General features: G+C 38.0%; 1 protein-coding gene across 5 annotated transcripts in view; it reads right to left on the bottom strand.

Annotated features, from left to right (window-relative positions):
* Positions 1 to 23,918, bottom strand: part of ARMC8 (armadillo repeat containing 8) — an 83,155-nt gene that overhangs the window by 45,099 nt on the left and 14,138 nt on the right. For 4 of the 5 annotated variants that reach the window (XR_005933288.1, XM_041126432.1, XM_030027273.2 and 1 more), the window contains exons 3-5: positions 20,736 to 20,807; positions 2,775 to 2,917; positions 2,577 to 2,674 (exon numbers count right to left, since the gene is read on the bottom strand). Coding sequence is in view for 4 of the 5 variants with exons in the window: in XM_041126432.1 (XP_040982366.1) it covers positions 2,577 to 2,674; positions 2,775 to 2,917; positions 20,736 to 20,807 (313 nt within the window). In the remaining variant the exon portion in view is untranslated. The remainder of the gene's footprint in view (positions 1 to 2,576; positions 2,675 to 2,774; positions 2,918 to 20,735; positions 20,808 to 23,918) is intronic. The other variant, XM_030027275.2, reaches the window with a different exon arrangement.

The raw sequence follows: 23,918 nt of genomic DNA, 5'->3' as shown, positions 1-23,918 counted from the left end.
TCCTCTGAAACCTCTACAATGACTGTAATGACCTTGGAGACATTGAGCTAAGTCGTAATATCTGGTATTGGAAATAGTCCTGGCCAAGTTTTGAGAGACAGCATCCTCCATGCAGTCAAGCCACAAAGAAATTCTGAGAAAAGTTGCTATCTTAGATACAACTCAGGAACCAGCTTTTCAGAAGCCTCTCCAGAACTGCTGGACAAGAATGAAAAGCCACTGACAAACTTATTCTCTTACCTTTCAAAACAGGACCTGATAGACGCAGAACTCAGGAGGCTACTGAATAAAGCCCTTTCATTGATTCAAGATCTGAAGCTATCTGGAAATGGTGACAGTCTCCCTGGAGCTGTTGTGATCAGAAAGAAAGAGGGAGCAGGGTGGCTAAACGAGAACTTTAAGTTCTTCCTGTTATGTGGAGTGTCTGCCATAAAGTGTTGATAAGGCCCATAATTACTTCTTTAATCAAAGACAACTTCTCAGTTGCTGCCTTGTGAAACACAGCTTGCAGCAGTGGGGGTTGTGGCTATACCTTCCAAGAGGTAGGAAAAATGTCTCCTTTTTGAAGGACCTGCATTCATTACTTTTCAATGTATGGGTTTGCGTATTCCCACAAGAGAAGCAAGAGAAGCTGATTTGCAGAAATAGGACCTTAAGCACAGTCATTAAATACTTAACTTTCAAGTGTCCAACTGGAATAGGAGATTGGAAAATGGGTACAAGGGCACCCTCACCAGATGATCATTTCCTGTAGCTATGGTTAATTAAGGGACATCACATTTACCTGAGTAAGGAACAGGGTAGCAAAGTTCTGATGTCACTGCTGTGCAGCAGACAAAGCAAAGGATGAAACAGAAAATCCAGTATCTTAGGTATATTGTTCCCACAACATTAGTGGTAATTTATATGCTGATACTGGTTCTTTCACATTTCTGTACATACTCTTCCACTTCCTCTCCCTTCAAAATACAAATCTCTCCTCCAAACAGGGAGCAATTAATAGTCTCCATTGAGCACTAATCCCCAGGAATAGGTATGGATTGTTAATGGAGACAACCATCTTAAGCCCTGACTTTGGATGCTGAGAGCAGGGAGCAGATGCCCCTGCAATTATGAACTCTTACAGGCTGACTTGGGGGAATCTGGGAGCATGAAGTGGAGTCAAAGGAAGGAACAGAGACACAGAGGAAACTCTCGGATCACCCCGGAGAGGTGCCTTCAGTGGTCACACATACAATCTGCATTGAGGGTTTCCTTGCTGAACAATCAAAAAACAACTGGAAAAAAGGCAGTGAACAGTGGAGGACAAAGCTGGCTGATTATCTACATGTACTAAATATAAGCGTAAGCTGTGAAGAGCTGCAGGAAGACTTCACGACATGGACTAACTAGCAGATGAAATTCAGAATAGGTGTATGGTAGAACTGAGACCATGGAAAACAACAAGTTTACATACCTATTTCTGGCATGAAAATGTAAGAAATCATCAGAAAAGGAACAGAGAACAAAACAGACATCATTGCAGCACTGCATAACAACTAGACAAAAATCATCAAGAAAATCTGTTGAGGACTATTAACACAGAAATTGTCTCTAATAATGACATAGACACCCAAACTGTAGAGAAAGTATGACATTACAGGCCAGCTGTGCCCTTCTCTATAAGCATCAAGTCTTCCTCAGCAAGCGACAGTCATCCCTTTGATTGGTGGGACCAGAGCGGTTAGCACTGTGGGCTCCCAACTACCCTCAGAATTTGGACATGCTTGGTGACCTCGAGACAGCAGTCTGGTGCAATGTTACCCTTCTCCTAGCAGAAAGAGATTGCTGGTACAGTAGTCTTCATGCCACAGCTTGCCTCATCCCTTACACTGGGACAAAGGAGCAGGGAAGAGTGCAAACCCTTCTCTCCCCTCTTTCCACGTAAGAGACAGTGACTGAATTTCGGCAAGGCCTTTTGTGTCTAAACTGCCAAGAGACAGCACTACCTTCAGACAGGGCTCCACATCAATTGCTTTGCCCAGTCACCTTAACAAGGTCAGCACTGATAGCCTTACTGCTCGCATGCTCCAAGCGAAACTCAAGATTATAGCAAAGGTGGAGAACATTTTCTATCCTCCTGTCAGTTAAATGTAAATCACATGTATATTAACTAAAAGCAGAGAAGTTCTGGAGGTGAATCTCTTCCACATGAAGTGCAAAAACTAAGCAAACACCCTCACATCTGGAGTGGAAGGACAGCATTGGATAAAATTTTAAGTTTCAAAAACTAACTTTTGCCCATATAGCGGTGATAATGGTATCTGTAAACACCATTTAGAGACAGTTTTTACTCCTTAAGATTGCACACAAGCCTGAAAATTTTCATTTTTTTCTTTATCAGTGTGCTACCTTGTTGACCATTTCATATCAAATATTGCTATAAATGTTAGGTGAGCCAGATGCCTTAAACATAGGTGAGAAATGCTAACATTATTGGTCAAACAAGTCCTCATTACTACTGCAGACAACGAGACCTTTCACTCCCACCAACTCTATAGGTTTTAAAAGGACATAATAATCTGCTTACAACTTACCGTATATAGTAGATCCTCTGGAGTTACAGGACTGATGAAAATGGTACGGAGACACCGCAGGCAAGCTTCAATAAACTTCAAATCTGGCGACAGTAATCCTATAAATATAGACAAAAACTACTATTCAGTTTCATTATCTTTGTTTATTTTAGTACTTTAGGAACATTTACTAACATAGATCCATTAAGGGAAAAGTACCTTGCAATAAGGCTGGGATAATATGGCAGTCTAGTAGGGATTTGACATTATTCTCTGTACCCATTGCAAGGCTTCCGAGGACCACTGCACATTCTGTTCTCAGTTCTGCGCTGGAGGTTTCTTGCTGAAGTAAATACAGCAACCTGGAAATAGAATTATTTTTAAAGGAAAATTCAGACAGAAGAGAACTTCTAAGCGTAGTAAAAACCCCATCTGAATCCTGCTATGTAAAGAAAATGAAGTCCTTAATAGAAAGATGAAGAATGAACAAAAGAGTAAGATGAACACTTTATTCATATGAACCTTTATACACTGTGTGTTCCTACACAGGTTTTACTTGCTGTTATGGTAGAAAGATACCACACTGTATTTTCTAAAAATGTAGTGTCACAGTACTGATATCCGGGATAAGGTCTTTCAAGATACCAGGAAGATCCCAAATTTCAATTAAAGGAAACGAGTCTGCAGTTCGACATTAATGGGAAAGGGAACCTCATGCATCTCCCCTAACACCTAGGGACATGGTTACCACTATCATGATGGTTGTTATCTTTGGCAGTGATTTCTTCTGGGTCACCGTTGCAAAATAATTCCATCATCAAGCACAACCATGGGGGCTGAGAGTAATCCGAGTTTTGAACACTGAGAAATGATCATATATGAACGTAAAGAAGCCCAGAAAAGTTTTATGTGCACAAAGGCAGCTGAATTGTAGCTAAACAGGATCACTTCAAGCCTAAAACACATCTTTCCAAATGCGTACCTTGGACCTCAATCAATCTGGATTCTTTATACAGTATCAAGATACCTAGGAGCCCCTTTGAACATATTTTAGATTATGTCAGTAGCACCTGAATCATAGTGGAGGTCACCAAACACTTTCAGTCTACATTTGAGTCATACAAAGAGCCCAGATAGCAACCAGATTCCTAACTCACATCAGCACAGAAGATAATCACTTTAAGATTCACGTGGTGTGTAAGCTTAAGATGAAAACCTCTTAGCTAAGGGCTCCCACATTACACACAAGTCTGAGCAAAACTGTAACAGGTAGGATGACTTGGACACTGAGATACAATTCCCTCTATACATGCAACATACACAGTCACTTTTCTAGATTCACTAAGATAGAAATATTCTCAATTTAGTAACACATTACTCTGTCTAGTTTGAAAAGGTCTCTCCTAAGGCCAAGCAATATACTGAAGCCTTCTCTAGGAGCAAAAAGGAGCCAAAAGCCAGCATCCACCCCACTGCAGAAGGGGACAGAAGTAGTTACTCAGGTAAACAGATCCCTGAACAAAATGCCCCAAAACCTGACTTGTTAAATCAAAGGCAAGGGGAAAAATAACCGGAAACACAGTAACTAAATGCAATTTAGGTACATGGGACTGGAAAAGGCCACCAAGGGAAGTGCAAGCAGCCCCACAACGACAGTAACACAGAAGAGTACCTTTAACACACACTCTAAATGTTTCCCACTTACATAAGGCAGAAATTGCTTCTTAGAATCCCCTACATTTGAAACCTAAAGTAAAAGGCCAACAGACATAACTACAGCATGTCAGTGGAAGAAAGCTATGAGATCAAAGGTCTCTTCTTCCTGAACACAAACAAAACAGTTGAAATGTGGCACAGAATTAACATGGGAGATGCAAGCAACCCCAAAAGCACAGATATCTTTTCTCCTTTCAACTTCCTTCAGATTCAAAGGATCAGACTGGCATAAATTCAGAATGGCATAGACCTCCAGAGTCATTGCCATTTTCTTTAATCCACTCCATTCACAAACTTATCAGACAAAGGCATCCAGGTTCTTTGTCCCTACTTATGTTTTATCTGAAAGGCCATTTATTCCTGATGTTTAGAAACCTCCTCTAATTTCTTGTATAAATCTATTCCTGACTAATTTACATCAATTTCGTACTGCATATATATTATCCTTTAATTTATATAATTCTTCTCATTTCTTACAGTGACCAGCTAACGGTCCTGAGGCACTTTGGCCCAGACTGCCCACATGGCTCAGCAGAGCTGATCTGCTCTTTGTTCTACATTTTACTGTAGGCTCCTTTAATATTCATAGAGCAAGGTATGCAAAATAGGCTCAGATTATCAGTTGTTCCACAAAAGCATATCTTGCACATCATTTGTGCAAACTCAAAATTAACCATACCTATATTACTGGCTTCTGGAAAAGGAACAAAAATTATACTTCAGGCAATTAAATTACATGTTTCTAAAGCTACAAATTCTGGTATTGTATTCTTTGAAGTATCAGCTGCACTATGTCCAAGGTAAAGATTAGTGCTGTTTCTGAAAGACTACAAAAGAAGCAAAATACATAATCAGTGTTATGCAAAATCATCACAAAGGAAAAAAAGCATTCCACTTCCAATCCGAATGGGACAGAATAACCTTGCATTACTATTACTTCTTTATAGACAGCTGGTTTTGTTCTCTGCCTTCTAGATCACGTAAGGATAGACAGGAAGCAGAAGCATCTTTTGTAATGTACAAACACACTGAGTGATCCTGGCTAAAATTCATCCTTGAAAAGATGTTTTTTTCTGCACACTGAGCTACTATCTGGAAAGTGCAATCTCATCTACTGTTCTAACTCTGATTGACATTTGCTAACTGCCAAGAAAAATCCCTTACTGAAGAAGATAATTTGACAGGAATTACCATAAGCAGATCAGAAGATGAATTAATTATTGCAGTAACCTGTAGAGCTGTTTTATTTTAACACCAAAGACTTGACTTTTCTCGACTCTTCTAACTTACGCACATACATTTTGTAAGCTAATGCTGCACCACAGTTTTCAATATGTTCTATTTGTAACGCCACTGCTAGAAGGAGTTATATATCTTCTATAATCAGTATCACTATTTCACAGCAAAATTTAAACTTTTTTTTCCCTCTGGTATTTAAAAAGAAAGCTGAAAGATTTGACTTTAAAGAGTTGGCAATTTAGAAAACATGCTGACAACCACCCAGACCAGTCAAGAACAGAAATCAGCAACAACATAGATACAATCTTTCATCTCTGCACAAGGAGTAAAGAATAAAAAGTTTTAAGTCTGTTACCAAAACGATTTAGCTTCAGGTATAAGTAGTTTATTAAAAGTTACTTTTTGCAATTATTTTAAATGATACAGTATATGATATAGTAATTTTAGAAAGACTTAAGGCACTTGATTCCTACTGTTTTCACTATGCTTTCTCAGTCTGCTCCTTCAAATGTGTGTTAGAACTCTTCAGTGATGGTGTCTGTAAGGACATACCCAGGTTCACCCATACCTACACTACAGTAAGCAGATCTATTTATGATGCAGGAACATGAAACTGATTCATGTAGTTTAATTTAGCATGTACAGAACAAACATGCCATCAAGCAACATAAAACAACTTCCAAAGTGGTAATAAAAGGCTCCATTTTCCCTAAATCCTCAACCATACCCCAAGATAAGTGTTTTGGCAGCATGCTTTAAGTTTGGTTGGTTTTTATGGACAGAGCTGGGAAATACATTCCAGAGTGCTGGGGCAAAGGCAACTGGCCATTAGCATCTGTCCCCTTCCTGTGAGAAAGGTCTCACTCACACACTATGACTGACCACTACTAACTTGGAGATATGCTAAGCTTCATTTCAAGAACCAAGACTAAACCAATCCTTTCACTGGTTGTTTTCTGAGAAGCGTAGCAAGCCATTCAACAAGCCTTTCAGACACCGGGTTGTCTGGGGAATACTAGGAGACAACTCTGATGTAAGTGTTGGATCTAATTACTAATTAAAAAATGCCAGTAACAGTCACTTTTTTAAATAGCTTTCAATAACCTAGATTTCAATTTAGACAGGCAAGAGTATTTCCTTCCATTTTCACTATGAAGTCCTGAAAACCTGCTCTGAGATGCATCTTCCTTGTACAGATCACATCAATAGCCTTCCCTGATTATTAAGGACTTCAATAAATAACCTGTTCCTTGTATCCAGAAATGTTCAGTCATAGAATCATTGAATCAATTAGGTTGGAAGAGACCTTTAAGATCATCGAGTCCAACCATTAACCTAGCACTGCCAAGTCCACCACTAAGCCATGTCCCTAAGCACCACATCTACACATCTTTTAAATACCTCCAGGGATGCTGACTCTACCACTTCCCTGGGCAGCCTGTTCCAGTGCTTGACAACCCTTTCGGTGAAGAAATTCTTCCTAATATCCAATCTAAACCTCCCCTGGCCCAACTGGAGGTCATTTCCTCTTGCCCTATTGTTTCTTACCTGGGAGAAGAGACCGACACCCACCTCACTACAACCTCCTTCCAGGTAGTTGTAGAGAGCGATAAGGTCTCCTCTCAGCCTCCTTTTCTCCAGGTTAAACAACCCCAGTTCCCTCAGCCGCTCCTCATAAGACTTGTGCTCTAGACCCTTCACCAGCTTCATTGCCCTTCTTTGGGCACACTCCAGCACCTCAGTGTCGTGTCCTAAAACACATTTGTTTTTTTTTTTTAAAAGGGATTTTTACAAAATCCAAACGCACCCTAAATTCTGAATGTTATTCTTTTCCAAACAAAATAATTGATATTTTCTTTCCCTTAACACTCTGCACTTGGAACAGATGTTACAGCTACATTAATGTTACAGAGTAAAAATGAAACATGCTGACTATAATCTAGTCTTTCTATGTGTTTAAAATAGAAATCCTTAACTAAGCTTTATAATTAGTGAAGATGAAAATTTAAGTTCAGATTTTACATATAATAAATGTTTGAAATATTAATAATATCCTTTTCCAGATCTTTAAAATATGCCTGTGTTTCAGATTAGCTTTTCCACAGAGCTAGACATCCATGTTAAAAGATTTTCTGTTTCTTTCTTTAAAAGAGAGAACTGACACCAAGTAACACTGAAAATTAAGTAGTTAAACGACAAACTATAAAATTACGAAAAGTTTCAAGTGAGGAGAACCCATATAATTGATAAAGATGAAACTGTGCATTAATAAACTACTGTTAAACTTTAAGCACAAAGACCACATCCTTCTGTTGTCACAAGAAACAAAGGGATAGCACACTAATCTACATCCTGGACTGGTTTGTTGTTTCCAGGGTCTAGCATAGACAAATTCAGCAAAGATGTTTATAATACATTCCTCCTATGTATTAATATTAAAAAGATAAAAAGGTAGAAAATTGGCATGTACATGCAGGGAATAAAAGGGAAGTTCGTAATTTGGATTTTGGAAATGTAAAAAATACTAGTAAGGTACTTGTTCATAGTCCACATTTTTTTAAGAACACAATGTCCCTGCTTATCCTGGATCCCTTATCTCCAGCCTTATCCCTTATCAGCCAGCCATTCAACTTCTACCAAACCTGCAGAAATACTGGAACAAGGCTCTGCTAGAACCATCATAACTTTAGTAGAGACTGAGAGCTTCAGGACAAACCACAAGCACAGAACAGATATTCTAAAACAACAAAAAGGTGCTAATGTTCTTGTTGACTCACTCTTCAGCCTGTGATTCTGCAGTGGAACTCATTACAATGAGACAGGAAATTAAATAAAGCTAATGGAAAGATCTTGCAACATCTTCGTGAACATTAATCCAAGGTTTGATGCTAAGTAGTTTAAAATGCAATATTTAAGACTTTTTCAAGCTTGTAGAAGGCTTCCCTAAGATATTTTCCTCTAATGTTCATACAGAATAAAATTTCTTCCATTTGTCCATGCATTTCTAAGAGCAATTAACTGATTAAAGCCCCAGATGTCAGTAATGGTATCCAGGCAATCATATCTAAATGAGGTAGGGCAGTAGACCCAGAGAGATGCTTCGATGAACTCCATGAACAACTATGCCTAGAAACCAAAAATAAGGTCAGCTGGAGGCATGATGTATTCTGAACAACTGATAGGGATTCATCTAGGAAAACCACGCAATATTCTAATAGAAAACTTTCCTTGAAAGTAGCTGCTGAACAAATAGTAACTACAGTGGTTTAGCAAGGAAGATAAACAGTTTAGATTTTCCTTTCTTTTGAAGATTATTGAGATGGGTGTGGTGCATCACAGATGTGCACTGTAAAACAGACTTGCATGATTTAGACCTCATCAATCTGGTCTGAACACAGACCTCACAGTTTGCTAAAAATAACAGAAATTTACTCTTTGACATTCCATCCCACTTACAAGTTGTCGCAAAAATCTCTGAAGTTCTTAAAATACCTGCAGAGGAGATTAAACTCAGCTGTTAGTAAAAGAACCTTTTCAGCACTTCATCAAGCCCCATAAGCAGGCACATGGAAAAAGACTTCAGGGTAACAGTTCAAGTTATAGTACCATGAATCTTAAGATACCTTTTATCACAGTGTATGAATAAATAAGACCTTTAATTCAATCATGATTATCTGAATATTTACTATTAGTCCCCTTGCAAAACAGATGAATGCACTATTTGCTGGAATGATCATGATTTCTTACTCTATCTTGGAAGATGCTTGTCTTCCAGTTCTCTGCAAGAAGGCCTGAAAACTCTACCACGGAAACATATGTGATGAATATACAAACGAAGGTACTACTGAGGCATATTATTTACTGTTGGCTTACAGAATATTGAATAAAAAGTTAATGCATGCGTAGAGGTTGACCTCTGAACACATGGGAAGTCCCAGTGAGCATCAATCCCAAACTGTGAACTGAATTAAAGTATGAGATCAAACAGGATAGGACAACATACAAATTTAAAAAAAACGCTCCTTTTAATGCATTTTAAGCATTACTTTTCGAACAGCATAGCAGGAAGCAATCACTGGCCACGGAATTTTCCAAAGTGCAAATTAAGTATCATTTTAAAAGTACACAGGATAATTTCTGTAAAATATCTGAAATGAAAAATTAAATAGTTGTGGATTCTTACACACAATGACTCAAAAATATGAGCAATTTTTATGACTATTAATCAGAGAAATGTATCCTAAACTGAGATGTCACAGTCTTACTTCTGGAAGCAACAACTTAATTCAGAATCTCCAAAAGCTGGATCCAAGGGGCCTGGGCTAACTCTACTATCAAGCTAAAAAAAAAAAAAAACCCTACGAAGATAAGATACTGCTTCTGAAAAATTTCATACAAAGCAAATAGTACCTGTCAGTTTTTTAAAAAAGCCAAGTCAAGAAATGTGATGGAAGGACTCAGCTTTGAACTATACTATTAAAAATGTTCCAACTACTTAAATATCTGTAAAGGAGATAGTAACACAAACAGTCCACTGACATGTGAATTACAGAGAAAAACACCCTTCTACTTCTACAGTATTACAGTGCTGCAAGCAGTAGGGAAGTAAGCTGAAAAGAAAGCTTTTCCTTTAGGAACGAAACAAGGAGTCTCAGCTTACAGCTCTAGTAATTTGTTCTCATGCTTAGACATCTTCACTTACATTAATATTCTATGATTTGCTCTATATACATCACATAACTTGCATTCAATCTGATTTTTGTTCACTTAACTAAATCCAATGTTGGAGCATTATAATATCTACCGAGCTGTAAGAGGTCTAAATTAAAAAAAAAAAACCCACAACATTTTTCATGTAAGAGTAAATAAGGACTAAGATCAAGTTTTTCCTCACCTTTCTCTTTAATAATCAGTTTCATTTGAAAATAACTCTTCCTACTCTACATTGAGCCAGTGCAGTCTGATTCACCTTTTTATAACATGAATACTTTCATTCAGCATATAACACTCTGCTAACCCTCTTCCTAGTTCTTAACCCAAGATGCTACCAGCTCTCTAAAGTCGTTCAAGTGCACACACTTTTAGAGTAATTTGAAGGATACTGAAGTTGCTACAGTATCGCCTCTCCTTTTTGTTACTAGATGAAAAAAACCCCTCACATCCAAGTGCATTACCACTGTCAAATCTGCAGTCTGTATGAGCTAAATTTATTTTATTTTTCCCCCCCTAAGACCACTCCACAAGCCATTTAGCAAAAAATAAACACATCCTTTCTTTGCAGCCATTTATACTAGAATAAGTGAGATCAACACACAACCCCTGAAGCCCGACAGAGGTAAATTTACACTAACAACACTCAAAGCTTTTTAACTTACACAGTGAATTACACTGACTCAGTTTAGTATTAAAGTGTGACACAGGCTCAAATATTTTATAGGACTAAGTCAGTTGCCTTCATCAAGTAAGACTACTTTTGAGATGACACACGCCTTTTGTTTTACAAGAAATGTGTTAATAGGCATTATATAAAGCAACATCTTCATCCAGTCTTGTTTCAACCATCTTACCACTTTGCTCAAGACTGATCTCTTATGAATAAGTTCATCGTTGAACTGTTCACTCCATTTATCTTTATAAACCACCAACATGCAAACTTTACTCTAAGTCTTCCAGAAATTCCTGTGTGGAAATATTTTTTCCATGTTAAAACATCAGTGACTCAGACAGCCTATGACCACCATCTGAAAAACTACTGTTCCTTTAGACAAACCAATTTTAAAAGGTTTTTGTCTAAGGATGTTAAGCAACATTAAAACAAAAATTAAGATATGTTTTGACTTCCCATTCACCTGCATTTTGAAATTCTCCACTGTATACAAAATGGCTACACTATATTCCCACTCCATTTGATATCACCACCCAACATTCAGTATCTGCATATGAAAGAGGATGTCAAGAATACATTTTTGAATACTTTTTTTACAGATTTGACTGTTACAGCTCCTTAGGAACAGATACCACGAGGTATCATAAAGCTACCTTTTAAATGATGTTTTTAAACTTGAAACTTAAAATTCTAAAAAAATACACAATTTGAAAGGTGTCATTAGAAGTACAGCTTATATTAACAACTTCCTTTTTGCTAATAGAAAAGGCACTTCAGAGATAGAGGGCTGTGCAGCTTTTAAACAAAAACAGCTCTAATACAATTCTGCTGACTGCAAATATTTGCCTTGACTCACATGCACTTCGTAGCTGGGTTAGAAGTATACCTTGTTCCAGTTACACATAACCCTCATGGTGAGGGTTATTCCCCACAGAGACATGTAATTATGTAAACAGGCCCTGACTCCTGACCTGCTTTGAAGAAAAAAGCAAGGACAACAGCAGGAGGCCTATTAAGGCCTCTGCTCTCCAGCTCTTGCACCACTCTAGAGCAAAGGAAGCCTTTAAAAATACCAGCATCACCATCACAGATGAAGCTCTTTCATCTAAGTGTGCAAACCACTAGGGCTGGGCACAGATCCCTACCCTATGGAATACATGGCACAGAAAATCCCAATGCAAAGTGCAGCCAAGAACAGAACAGGGCATCAGGAAACAACTCCACCTTGCCCTCATAAGGATGTCTGAAGTTTGGACAAAACACCTCATAATGTGCGTGACAGACCTAGTAATACTATGTCCAAATGTACTGAGCGAACTCTTGAAAGAAAGCTGGTAACATGCCAGAGATCATGAATGTTTCAAAAGATGTGCATAATTGATAACTCGTATACTTCTCATTAACACCACCAGCAGTGGTCATGCAGTCCAAGTTGATCTGAACACCTTACAACTTCTGCAGTCAGGAGGTCAATTAGGTGGGAACTGAGGATCACAGAACCAGAGCTGTAAGGAATCTTGACAGATCCTCGAGTCACTGACCTTGCTCCAAGGCAGGATCATCAACCATTAGATGATTTGAAGTTACTGTCTTGTCTGTTTTTCAATACTTCCATTGGAGATTCATCACATTGTCACCAACAGCACCCTTTCAGCACTGCAAGGTGCACATGTACATACATTTCTCTACTACTACGGGCAGTCTTGCTCGCTCCTATGTCTGTGCTCATCTGTCCATTTTTTTTTTTAACTCAACAGAACAATACTTGCTTTTTTGTGAAAGGCAGTTTTTCTGTAATTATTGAACTGAAGCAGTTCTCTGTGCAGTCACACAAACATCAACACAAGAAGTGGTAGTAGGATATGATCAGAAGCATAGAGGGGTGGTTCTGTGAGATAACCCTCTGTCAGAAGAAGAGACCTGTTAAATCAGCTTGGCTTTTCACCTGCACCTTTACATACACTGCCTGGGTCGGAGACACAAAAGGCATTTTCATTAGCGTAACAAAGTCCTGATCCCAATGCAACAAAAGAGGAGATGCAAGCCACAAAAGCTGCACTTCTACCAACAAAAGTTTTCAGACAAAGGAAGGCAAGAAAGGAGTTGCTACTGAGCATTGAGGGATTAGGGACAAGATTACTCCAGAAATACTAATTTCAGATAAGAAAGATGCCAAGCAAAAATAAAGAAAAAAGCTCAAAACACAGGCATGAAGCTTGAAGGCCCATTTTAACTTAAGTCATCACCTCATGAGATTATGTTTAAAATGGAAGGTAATATTAGGACAAAAAGATGCTAGAATGTTGCATATTCAGCAACCCTTCTCTAAAAAATAAACCCACACCTGCAAAAAAACCCAGCTCCATCTCATGTTTGTGCTGTGTTTCCACACAGTTTCCCACTGAAACAGACCAAGTTGAAAAGGTACCATCACTGGAAGGCAAACTGGAGATCGGAATTTGAGTAGATCCTAGTATTCTCTAATTTTGGACATGATCTTGCCAAAAACTACTTTATAAAAGATGTAACAAGCTAAAAAGATCATAATTGTATTTTGTGCATCACTGAGCACACCAGATCTCTCTTCTGGAGAAGAGATACACAACACACTTTCTTCTGCAGTTAACTGACATCTTGTGCTAAAACAATTCATATAATGATTACAGATAGACCTATGGCTTTATTATATATTTTAATATATTTATTTTATTTCCAGTTTTAATATGTTTTTGCTCCCCAGAATATCAACTGACCAAGGGAAACTTAACAGATTCCTAGTCTTCTGTAAAATGCAATTTTGCTATCCTAAAAAAAGACTTCAATCCCTTTATTGGTAAGTATTTAAAGTCTAGGAAAAAAAGGTAGAACACCCAAATCTGATATTCAAAATTGGCATAGGTTTTTTGGAGCTTAAATTATTTATGCCTTTTTTTTTTGTTCCTCGTAGCGTGGTTTCTGAACACTGTTCATTCCTGTTAGAAACAAAGATCCTATCACATATTAAGACAGTTTATCTGGCATATCAAAGTCCAGTTCATCACCCAAAACACAAAAAAATAATCATATTGCCAGCCTCATATCTGTCACCTCACTATCATTTCTAGAGTTGCTCTCTAGGCCTCAAACTAGAAATCTTTCTTCACATGTCTGCAGGAGCAACTGCAGGCATGCTTCATCCCCTCCCGCTTAAGAATGGTTCGGGTTTTATTCTCTCTTTAACAAATGGTGTTGCATGGACAAACTGAACAGGGAAGAGTTGCCATCTCCTTTCCATAAAAGGGGTAGATCCTCCATGATGAGGTTTCTTCTCCCTCTTCCATGTCATGGAAGTAACTGGCTGCTCCCTTTTCCTCATAGGAAAGCATGTGTGGTGAATCTAGGAATCCCCCAAAGGTGCAGTTCTTCATATTTTTATTACTGTATTGAATCCTGGGTTTCTATGATTCATCAGAACTGGCAACTCTACAATATTCTTCATCCTTTATTAAGAAAAACAATCCACAGCCATTAAGGGTTTTTTACCTTTTTTAAATTATTTGTTTAACAAAGAAACTGAGAAAATAAACCATCAGATACAAAAATAGTCAACAGCAGACATCATTTACCATCAGTCACTCAGATAATAGAGAAAAAAACACACAGAGGTTAAATATTTCTCATATGAGTTTCCACCATTCATTGGCCCTTTCCACTTCACAATACCAGAACTATTCTGGCAAGAAAACTCTTTTTTGGTGGCTACCTTAAGATTAGAAACTAGAAAACAGTCAAAAAATTACCTGCTGTCATTGCTAAACCTTATCACATCTGTCTAGTAACCCAGCATTAGACTGTAGTGAAAACTGATGGCTAAGTTTGTTCTCTGAAATAGTTCAACAGCTTTACTGCCCCAGGTACAAAGAAGAAAATGTCAGATCTATGCAAGTTAACTCCTAATCCATTACTGTGCTGTTCCTTCTTTGCCAAAATTCAGTATCAGGTCCATGGATCAGTGCATATCTCCAAAGGTGGTTTAGAGAACCTCTGCGTAAAACCATTCCAGGATAGCACTGGGTTCAATACTGCTATATCTAATCCCAACCAGCCAGTAATTAGATTTGCGTGACCATGTGAACCAAGCACAACATATATTTGCACAAACACATCTGTCATGCATAATTTCAGCATATAAAGTTATAAATTAAGGAATTAAGGCTTTCATTGAAACTATACCCTCACTCATAAGGCAGTGCTTCCTTCTACTAGCTAACGATGGATTTAGAGCTGAATACTCGGGCAAGTGCTAATACATCCTGTCTGTACAGGAGATGGTTCTGTCAAGCAGATACTTGCATTCCTACAGTTGAAGGATGGGCTAGTACTTTAGGAGTAGTATCATAAAGGACACTAATTAAAAGAACTTCTAGAGTGAGTGCCTGAATTCAAGGATAACCCTGAGGGAAAACTAGACATATAAAGACAGTTCTTCATTAAATCAGATTACAGAATCACAGAATAGATGATGTTGGAAGAGACCTCTGGAGGTCATCTAGTCCATCCCACTGCTCAAAGCAGGATCAGCTAGAGCTGGTTGCTCAATATTCCAGCCATGAGGCCAAGCTTTCCAGGACACAAACTAACAGACATATTTTCTTGGTGTTAAACTAAAGTCATACTGGCTATATGCACAAGCCTCTTTATTCCTAAATGCCCAAACATAGGGAGTTTGTTGCTTATCTTCTACTTAAACAACAAATGAATTGTTTAACTAAGAACATTATCTGATATTTATCCAAGTAACTCCAAGGAAAGCTGTAAGCAACAGGGTGTTTTTTCACCCTGCAGACCTGCAACTGCGCTCACAACAGTCAGCACGCCAGTATGAAAGTATTGGATACGTAAGGGTGTTCTTCTGCTAAGCTCCACGCAGGATCAAGTATCAACATCATGGGTCATCTACGAATTTGTAATATCATACCTTTAAACAAGAATGGATCAGGATACTTGTGAGCTATGCAAAACCATCCTACCTAAGTTTTCTTTTTAAATCTCGAAACAAAAGGAAAACACACTCAAACATTTCAAACACTATCACAAATATGTGAATTCCTCTATTTACTTATCAGTACATCAGTTTTAATTTGTCCAGTATTTGCCAGACAATACTGCCTGCAAAAGTCTTCTTTATGGATACTTTTCTTGTGTTTAATATAGCCCATAGCCTGTATAAAATCCTTTTCCTTAGCTGCCAGGCTTTGGAATGTAACAGAACCTTCCAGTTAAGAGAGATATCTTCTCATCTTATTAGTGGGTTACACAGTTATCAAAGCAGAAGTCTTACTTTTTGGCAAACTCTGAAAGAACATCACCTGAAGGAATTTCACTATGTTTAACAATAAATTGAAACATAAAATTTCATGGGTGTCCATGCTGATGTGTTCACAGCCCTAGAAACAAGTTAAAACCCCAATAAATCCTTACTAGTTTTCACTTCCACAGACGAGCTAATGGTATGCTTCACAGAACTCAAATTTCAAATGATGGAATGGGTAAGAGTTTATCAGCTGTTCTACATGTCATTTAAAATGTGATCCAAAGAAATTAAAAAAAAACAAAAAAAACCCCCACCAGTTAAACAGAATCCCTAATAAATGACTTAGGGAAAGGTGAAAATTAACTATATAAAGTTCTATGAGGTGCACCTACCTAGAGACAGGCCTTTAGGTTTAGGAAGAAGTACACTACCACGTTACAGCTCCAAACAACTGACTTTACGCCTTAAGACTCTGGAGAACAATCAGATGGAAGTTAGAAAATCATTTTTGGTAAGTGACAAGAATGATTTAGTGGTTTTGTTAAAGGTCTTGGATGGTTAGGTTTAAGATTTGATTTAAAAAACTCTGTATTCATTTTGGAGCAAAGGAATAACTGAAGTTCTTAATGAGAAACTATCTCTGAAGTGGATTAGACTTTAAGTATTAAACTCTCAGTAATGATTAGATAAGCAATAACTTTATTCAGCTAACATTTTTGACAAAATAGCACAGGTCAGAGCTTTAACAGGTAACTGCAATGTACAGGAAGACAAAGCTATGCTCTGATGACTGAAATTTAACATTGCCTTCTCTACCCTCTGCCATCCACCAGATGAAGGAAGAGGAAGAGAGGAAATACGTCACAGGCTTGAAAGGCCCAGTTGGCAATGGGATTACAAACCACTGAATGCTGTATCTTTCAGGATACCAGAAAGCGGTCCACAGACTTGCAAGACAGAGTTATCAAGAACTTACTCTCATGTGCATTTCATTGAATGTTTTTCTTTTCCAATTCCATCTCTGTAAGCCAGAGGCTTTAGACTGTTTATTGCAGATTCAGAAAGAGCTTAAGCACAATAACTTTTGCCTACAACAGAACCTTACCTACTCTCTTTCAGTGGCCTTAAAATGTAGTTAATGTGCAGTTTGTGGGAAGGTGTATATAGGAGGCCACAAGATACTGCAGAGCTGGGATGGAAAGACTGCTTAGCTTCTGAAGTTATGTCAAAGAATGACAAGATATCTGGGTGGTCCTGGTAACAACTTAAGTGAGAGTCTTTAGCTCCCCTACACCTTAGGTGTTATTAAGTGGCAATGAATATGATGACAATATGATTGTCAGCCTGGACTCCACAGTAAACAAGCATTTTTCTAGCCTCTATTATAAACTCCACCAGAAAGGGGCTTTGATGACAACTCAGAGGATTGGGAGCCAGCAGCACTACAGACTAACTGCTACTAAATGAACATTGTTTCATTAAGTCAGAAATCCTCTATCAAGATGACGTAGAAAAGAACAACTTATATTTGAACTGAGGACTCAATCATTTTCCTGAGATTTAGGAGGTAAGAGCAACTGACAAAAAGCTTTAAATACTGAACTTGGACTCTGAAGAGGTGTCTGACATGTTCATAGGCGCGAGAGCTGCAGTATTTGTTCTTACAAAATTGTCAAGTGAAGGAACACACCAATAATTAGTATGGACTTCCTCATTCTCTTATGTGGGGTAAAATGAAAAAAACTAGAAAACTGAAGGACAGTACAAGTAGCAAACCATTTTTAGGCAGGGCTGAGTTTTTGTTTTAAGTTGGCCTGCCACTGAAAGAACTTGGTATTATGGCATTAAAATACCTTTTTTCCCCCTGAACTTTAGAAAATTTATTTTCTGGGACTGCTACTAAAAAGTAACAGTTTCAAAAAGTAAAATTTCTGCAGTCCTGACAGAAGTGCCCAAGGCCAGCATTTGATCAGAATGCAAAGGAATAACTCTCATTCTGTAGAGAGGAAGAGATATAGAAAATCATTTCTTATGAAACAAAATCCACATAAAGGCTGGCTACATTTATATTATTAACACCTAGGACCATGTTGGTATACACATTTGTACAGTTCTTAACACTACTTAGTTCTTAAGTCCAGACATGGCAAGTCTGCAAGCTTTCTTCAATCAACTTTCTTTTTCTTAGCACCCTCTTTAGAACAAGTGGTCAAGAACTGACCATAGGTCAGACTGAACTTAAAAGGGACAAAAAAATTTCACTTAAGGTATTATCTGTATCTCCCTTTCTAAAGATGACACCACTAAGCAGTCAGCTTATGGTCTCAGGAGGCCACTGGCCTAGAAATGACAGCAATTCGGCCACTCTTCCCCAGCATTTTCTTCCATATGGAGATCTTCAAAGGACTTTGCATTTCTTTCCAACCAAGCAGCAGTCTAACGTTTTAAAATAAAAGGGATACTTCATACCTACCAGTAGTATTTGGCCCAATTTCAAACAAAAGATATTTCCTAGACTTGTTTCCAAACCTCATATGAGTCTGTTCTAATATTTGAACATACTGTTTTCTTTTCCACTAAGTGACAGAAATCTGAAGGGGTTCTTTGCATCTAAAGTGTTTCTTCTGAAAGCTTGCTGGAGGAATACTTGGGGAAGAAGAGAGAAGCAAGAAATGAGTAAACAAGAAGGTAAACCACAAGACAAAGCAGCAGCAGCAGAATTCTAACAATCCCCATGCAATTACAGAAAGGAATCAACTTCCCTTGGGAGACTGCAATCTAACGCTGTGAAAAGAAAACTGTTCTCCTCATTAACTTTACAGAGGAGACTTAAAACAAAGAATGCTAGCTTGCTTACTCCTATTCTTATTGAGGAAAAAGTTTGACTTTGCAGATTGGAATTCCAAAGGTTCCCATACTCTTAACAGCTTCAGTGGCCATTTCACGAATTAGAAGGCATGTCAAAAAAGCCAATGAATTCCTGCCACCTTGTTAGAGAAAACAACGGAAGGAGTTCTCTAATCCAAATGGTCTGTAATCTGTTTAAGTCTGTCTACAATACCTTGAGGAAATTCTAAAGCCTTCAGAAAGGCACTTGGGGGTAGATGATGCCACTTAAGTTTTAGCCAGCAAGAATCGTCTTTTCTCACAATAACCCAGCTGAATTTACCTTCATCTATACCTCTAGTCTGAAAAGCCTTGACATTAGATTTCCTGTCATTTGAGGATAACTTGTACTGAAGTGAGGGCAAGCATGATAGTTTACCTTTTAAAATTTTCCAAACCCAGTCATTTATTTGCAGTTATAGGTTAACCACAGAATTTACTTGGACAGCCAGAAGGCATTAACAACAGGAAAAAAAAAAAGGTTTGGATTTTCATTACTGGGCACAATACAAGTAACAGCAGAAAGAAGGATAACTGAAGGAACATGAAGTCCTACAAAATGTAAGAACAGTCAGATTCTAGATTTGGAAGCTGGAGGTCTTCTGTCCCTTTTAAAATGGGAACCACCAGAATAAACAGTGGTCGTGAAAATCCCTTAGGGCCTGTTGCCGAAAAAATTCCTTAAACTTTGCATAATCTTTAACAAATGTCCACTTCAATCTTTTTGTCTCATGTGAAGTCTTCTCTTAACCTGTTTACACGTGGTCAAAATGGAAGATAATTCAGCAGGTTTTGTAGAGGGGGTTTCCCCACAGCTAATCCATAGGGAATTTAAAGGGCTAGCCTTGACAAACTCAATCTGTAAATGAGAAGATATTCCCTGCAAATTAAATGCATTTTTTGACAAGCCAGAAGAAGCGTTCTCAAGCAGGACCGGTTTGGGACCTAGTTGCCATTTAAGCAAAAGGATCATAGGTGGGTCCCATACTGCTAGCACAAGTAATGCAGTGCTCATCGTTTTCCTTTTCCATTGCTGCAAATTGTGGCTGAAAGAAAGCTAGAGGAGAAGAGGGGTGAAATGAAAGCTGCAGTGAGCAATCCAGTACCTAAAGTTACCTGTTAAATTTGTACTAGTGGAATCAGGATCCAGAAAATGTTAATTAACATCAGCTGAAGCAGTAATTCAGCAATAAAGTATGGTCAATGGTTTTTAATCCTCTGAAGCAGGTGGAGAAGACAAGCAAATTATCTCAGATTTTTTTAATATTTTTAAATTATATTTTTAACATAACCTTACACATTTTCACTTGTGAACTCACCAGGCAATTGGCTGAAGAGCAGGATTAAGATACAACCACTTCCATCCATCATTAATATCATCAATGTCAGAAATTAGATTTCATTCCTGAGCTAATAAAGTTTAATAAAAGTCACCAAGACTATTTTAGAGAATGCTATGAAATTCTAAATTAAAATCATTACTCAACAGCCTGTTCTGTAACACATCAGCTTAACGATAGTTTAAGTCTCTCTCAGTTACATTAAAGTAAGTCTGCAGTCAACTACAACCAAAGTTATAACAAAAAAGTGCCTGTCATCAAAGGATCATTATTCCAGACCCATTGTGAATCAGTGAAAAGGAGAGTAGCAAAGGACATACCTTGGAACTGCTCCCAAAACAATCAAGTTGGCTTTTTGTTTGTTGTTTCCAATTACAGCATTTTTCATATCTCTGTAAATCCAGAAAGAAAAACAAACCCTGGTAAATTATGCTGAGGTACTGAGGGCTTAATCTATAGAAGTTACTATTTCCATGAAGGTTTATCAAGTAGTCTTCCACATGTCCATGCTGCACCTACAGGACTGAGTAGTGCTTCAGGGCACAGTTTCCACAGCCCACATATAAATACCCCAGAGCTCTGGGATTCCATTACGTCCCAGCTTATGCAAGTAAGTAAAAACCCAGACTATCTCACATGCACACCAGACATGAAAGTCTCACTACTGAGGAAAACTAGATATACTTGTTCTTTGTGCCCATATATTCACTAGACTTCTAAAAGAAAAAAAGACATTATTGGTTGGGAAATCAAATGTTGGTAATTTAAAATATTAACTGAATATTGTACTGGGTGCAGGAAAAGACAAGCTCAAAAAAAAAAAAAAAAAAAAAAAGAGGAACGAGGAACTATCACCAGTCTACAGAGACCAGGCTTTCACTCTCCTCTTCACCACAGGCTTCCTTTTGTGAAATTCAGCAGGACACCTAAACATCTGTATGTCAAAATCCCAGGAATAAAAGGGGAACAAAAGCATTTTCCTGTCTGAGAGTTACTGCAAGGTTAAATACATTAAAGGCATTCATACTGTGGTAAAGGGACAAGAGAAGCATTTTGGAAAAAGGACACTGGTTGCACACACTAAGAGGTCCTATGAAAATGCGTTGTTTGCAACCTTCTTGTTCAGAAAATTGCTACTGTATCTTAAAAACCATCACCACCTTTTAAAGATTTTTTTTCTTCATATGAACATATTTAACATATATGAACATCCAGAGAATCTGAAAGCAAGCTAGCAACTTATGACCAGTTTCAGAAAATCAAGATGACACAGTTCTTGGAAACTTTCTAGTTGTAGGGGCCTTTATAAGAGCAGAGAACAAAAACAGTCCAAATACAGGTAATTCTTTATCAACAAAAAACAAAACTAGATTGATTATAGTGTTAGTAGTTGCAAAATTGATAAATTAATCACTGGCTAACTATACCCATAACTCATTTAAATAATTTAGGAGCTTTAGTGGCTGCTTTAAGTTACCACGTTTTCTTGCTACTGTATCACTCTTTCACCTGCTGTCTGCAAATTTTAAGATATTTAGAGCAGCCCTGTTCTTTAAGATCCACCTTGGCCTCCATTAACACTACACAGTCCTTACATACCCACTGAATGTGCAAATTCCACTGCAATAAGCAGTTGTCCCAAGCGTTAAACTCACTTCATTAGAGTTATAAAAAACTTCTTGGCCAAGGCAGGCAATATCTGGACTGGCATAAACAGAACCTTTATAAACCTCAATTAGTAAAAGGTAATTGCCCATTCTTCCTGAAGTATTTCTCCATGTGACTCACTCTCCTGTTGCATACACTTACTTGGCCACATAAGAGCATTCTAGGAATTTTAAGCAAAAGGAGACTAATTTCTCAAGTTTGGCTAGTGATCTTGGAGCTCCAACAAGGGAGCACCATTAAAAGCAGCTGAACACTGACCTGCAGTTCTGTGTATCTCTTAACACAGGCAGAGTCAGGAAAACACTTGACCCCTCAAGTGAGCCATTACTTAACATGAATCTGCCTACCCAGCACACAGTTTTACACAGCCAAGTATCAGCAACAAATGTTGGACCTTTCTATCTCCCATAAGTTTGGTAACTTCACACAAGACAGGAGGTAGAGGAGAAAGAGCAAGATCAGAAGACAGGCTAAGCTGGAAGCCCAAGAAAATTTAAGGAATTCACTTGAAGATTTCACTGAACTCAGAAACAGTACTCCAGTGGTTTCTATGCTGAATGCTTGATATAGAAGTATCCCAGTCATTTTTAAAGGTTTTTAAAATACAAGAATGAGTCCAAAACAGTGACAAAAGCAATGATCAGATGTCTCAAAGGAATGGAAACTGTACCAACAGATGTGCTAGGTTCAGATACTAAACTGCTCAGGCCACTCTAGGATTTCCAAAAAGGCTACCTCTCCCTGTTATCCTTAGGCACCAGCTCTCAAAGTCATCAGATAGACTACATAATATCATGTATCTGTGAAGGCATCTTGAGAAGCTAAAGAGAAGGCACTTGCCAAGCACTCTGAAGAATTAACAAACAGATTTTGGTAACATTTTAATGCTCTGCTCAGGTGACTTTACACATTATTTTGTGTTTAAAACAAACAAACAAAAAAACCAAAAAAAACAAAACCAAAAAACCCACTACCAACAAACTTCTGCGACTCCTGCACCAACTCCGCAATAGAATGACTTGTTAACCTTATAACTATTTAATATGTAATAAGTACTGACTATTAGAATTTGATTTAGAGACCCTTTCAGAAGTGGCAGGAGCATAGCGAAGTTCCATACCGCTCAATTTAAGAGGTTTAGTGAGGTCGCAGTCCTGATCTGTAAATGAATCAGATGAGTTTCTCCATCCTAGTTCATAAAGTTCCTCAGAAAGGTCATGGCAGATAGACAAGAAATATCACAAGCTTGAGATTTCTGACAAAAATCCAACACGTACATTCGACCACTTCAACTTGCAAGCAAGTAAAATACCTTCAAATTAGTAAGGTGACCAAAAACTGTCAGAGATCGGACTCAGCAAAGATCACCATGTTTGTGTGCATTATGCCTTGGCACTCCCAAGTTCCATGCTTATCTCTTCAAATTTGCCACTTACAGAAATGAACCTGTTCAATGCACAGGAAGCAGGGATATGGAAACCAAGAATATCCTTAAAATGCCATAACCCAATGCTGAATAATAGCAGACTTTCTTTCATTTACTATGAAAAATAATTATGTGATTCCATATTATATTTTTGGAGATTTTCCTGTTCGGGAAGCTAATCTCCTTAAGAAGTAAAGTACCACCATGTGCTGCCCTAGTCTACCAGGTCCTTGGTGTATCATGAACCTTGGAAAAACTGAGGGCAGCTCCCTTATTTGAAAACATCATATCCAACAAGTTTGAGCTTGACTGATTTCAGATCCAAGACAACATGAGATTCATCCAAGGAGAAAAAGCAGTAAAGATCACTATCTTCTACAAGAGGTAACAAAGAAACTTCAGAAATTTG

This window comes from Aquila chrysaetos, chromosome 10, assembly GCF_900496995.4.
Source record: "Aquila chrysaetos chrysaetos chromosome 10, bAquChr1.4, whole genome shotgun sequence".
NCBI lineage: Eukaryota > Metazoa > Chordata > Aves > Accipitriformes > Accipitridae > Aquila > Aquila chrysaetos.
Note: the sequence above shows the minus strand (reverse complement) of the source record. Positions and strands in the feature narration are given on the sequence as shown.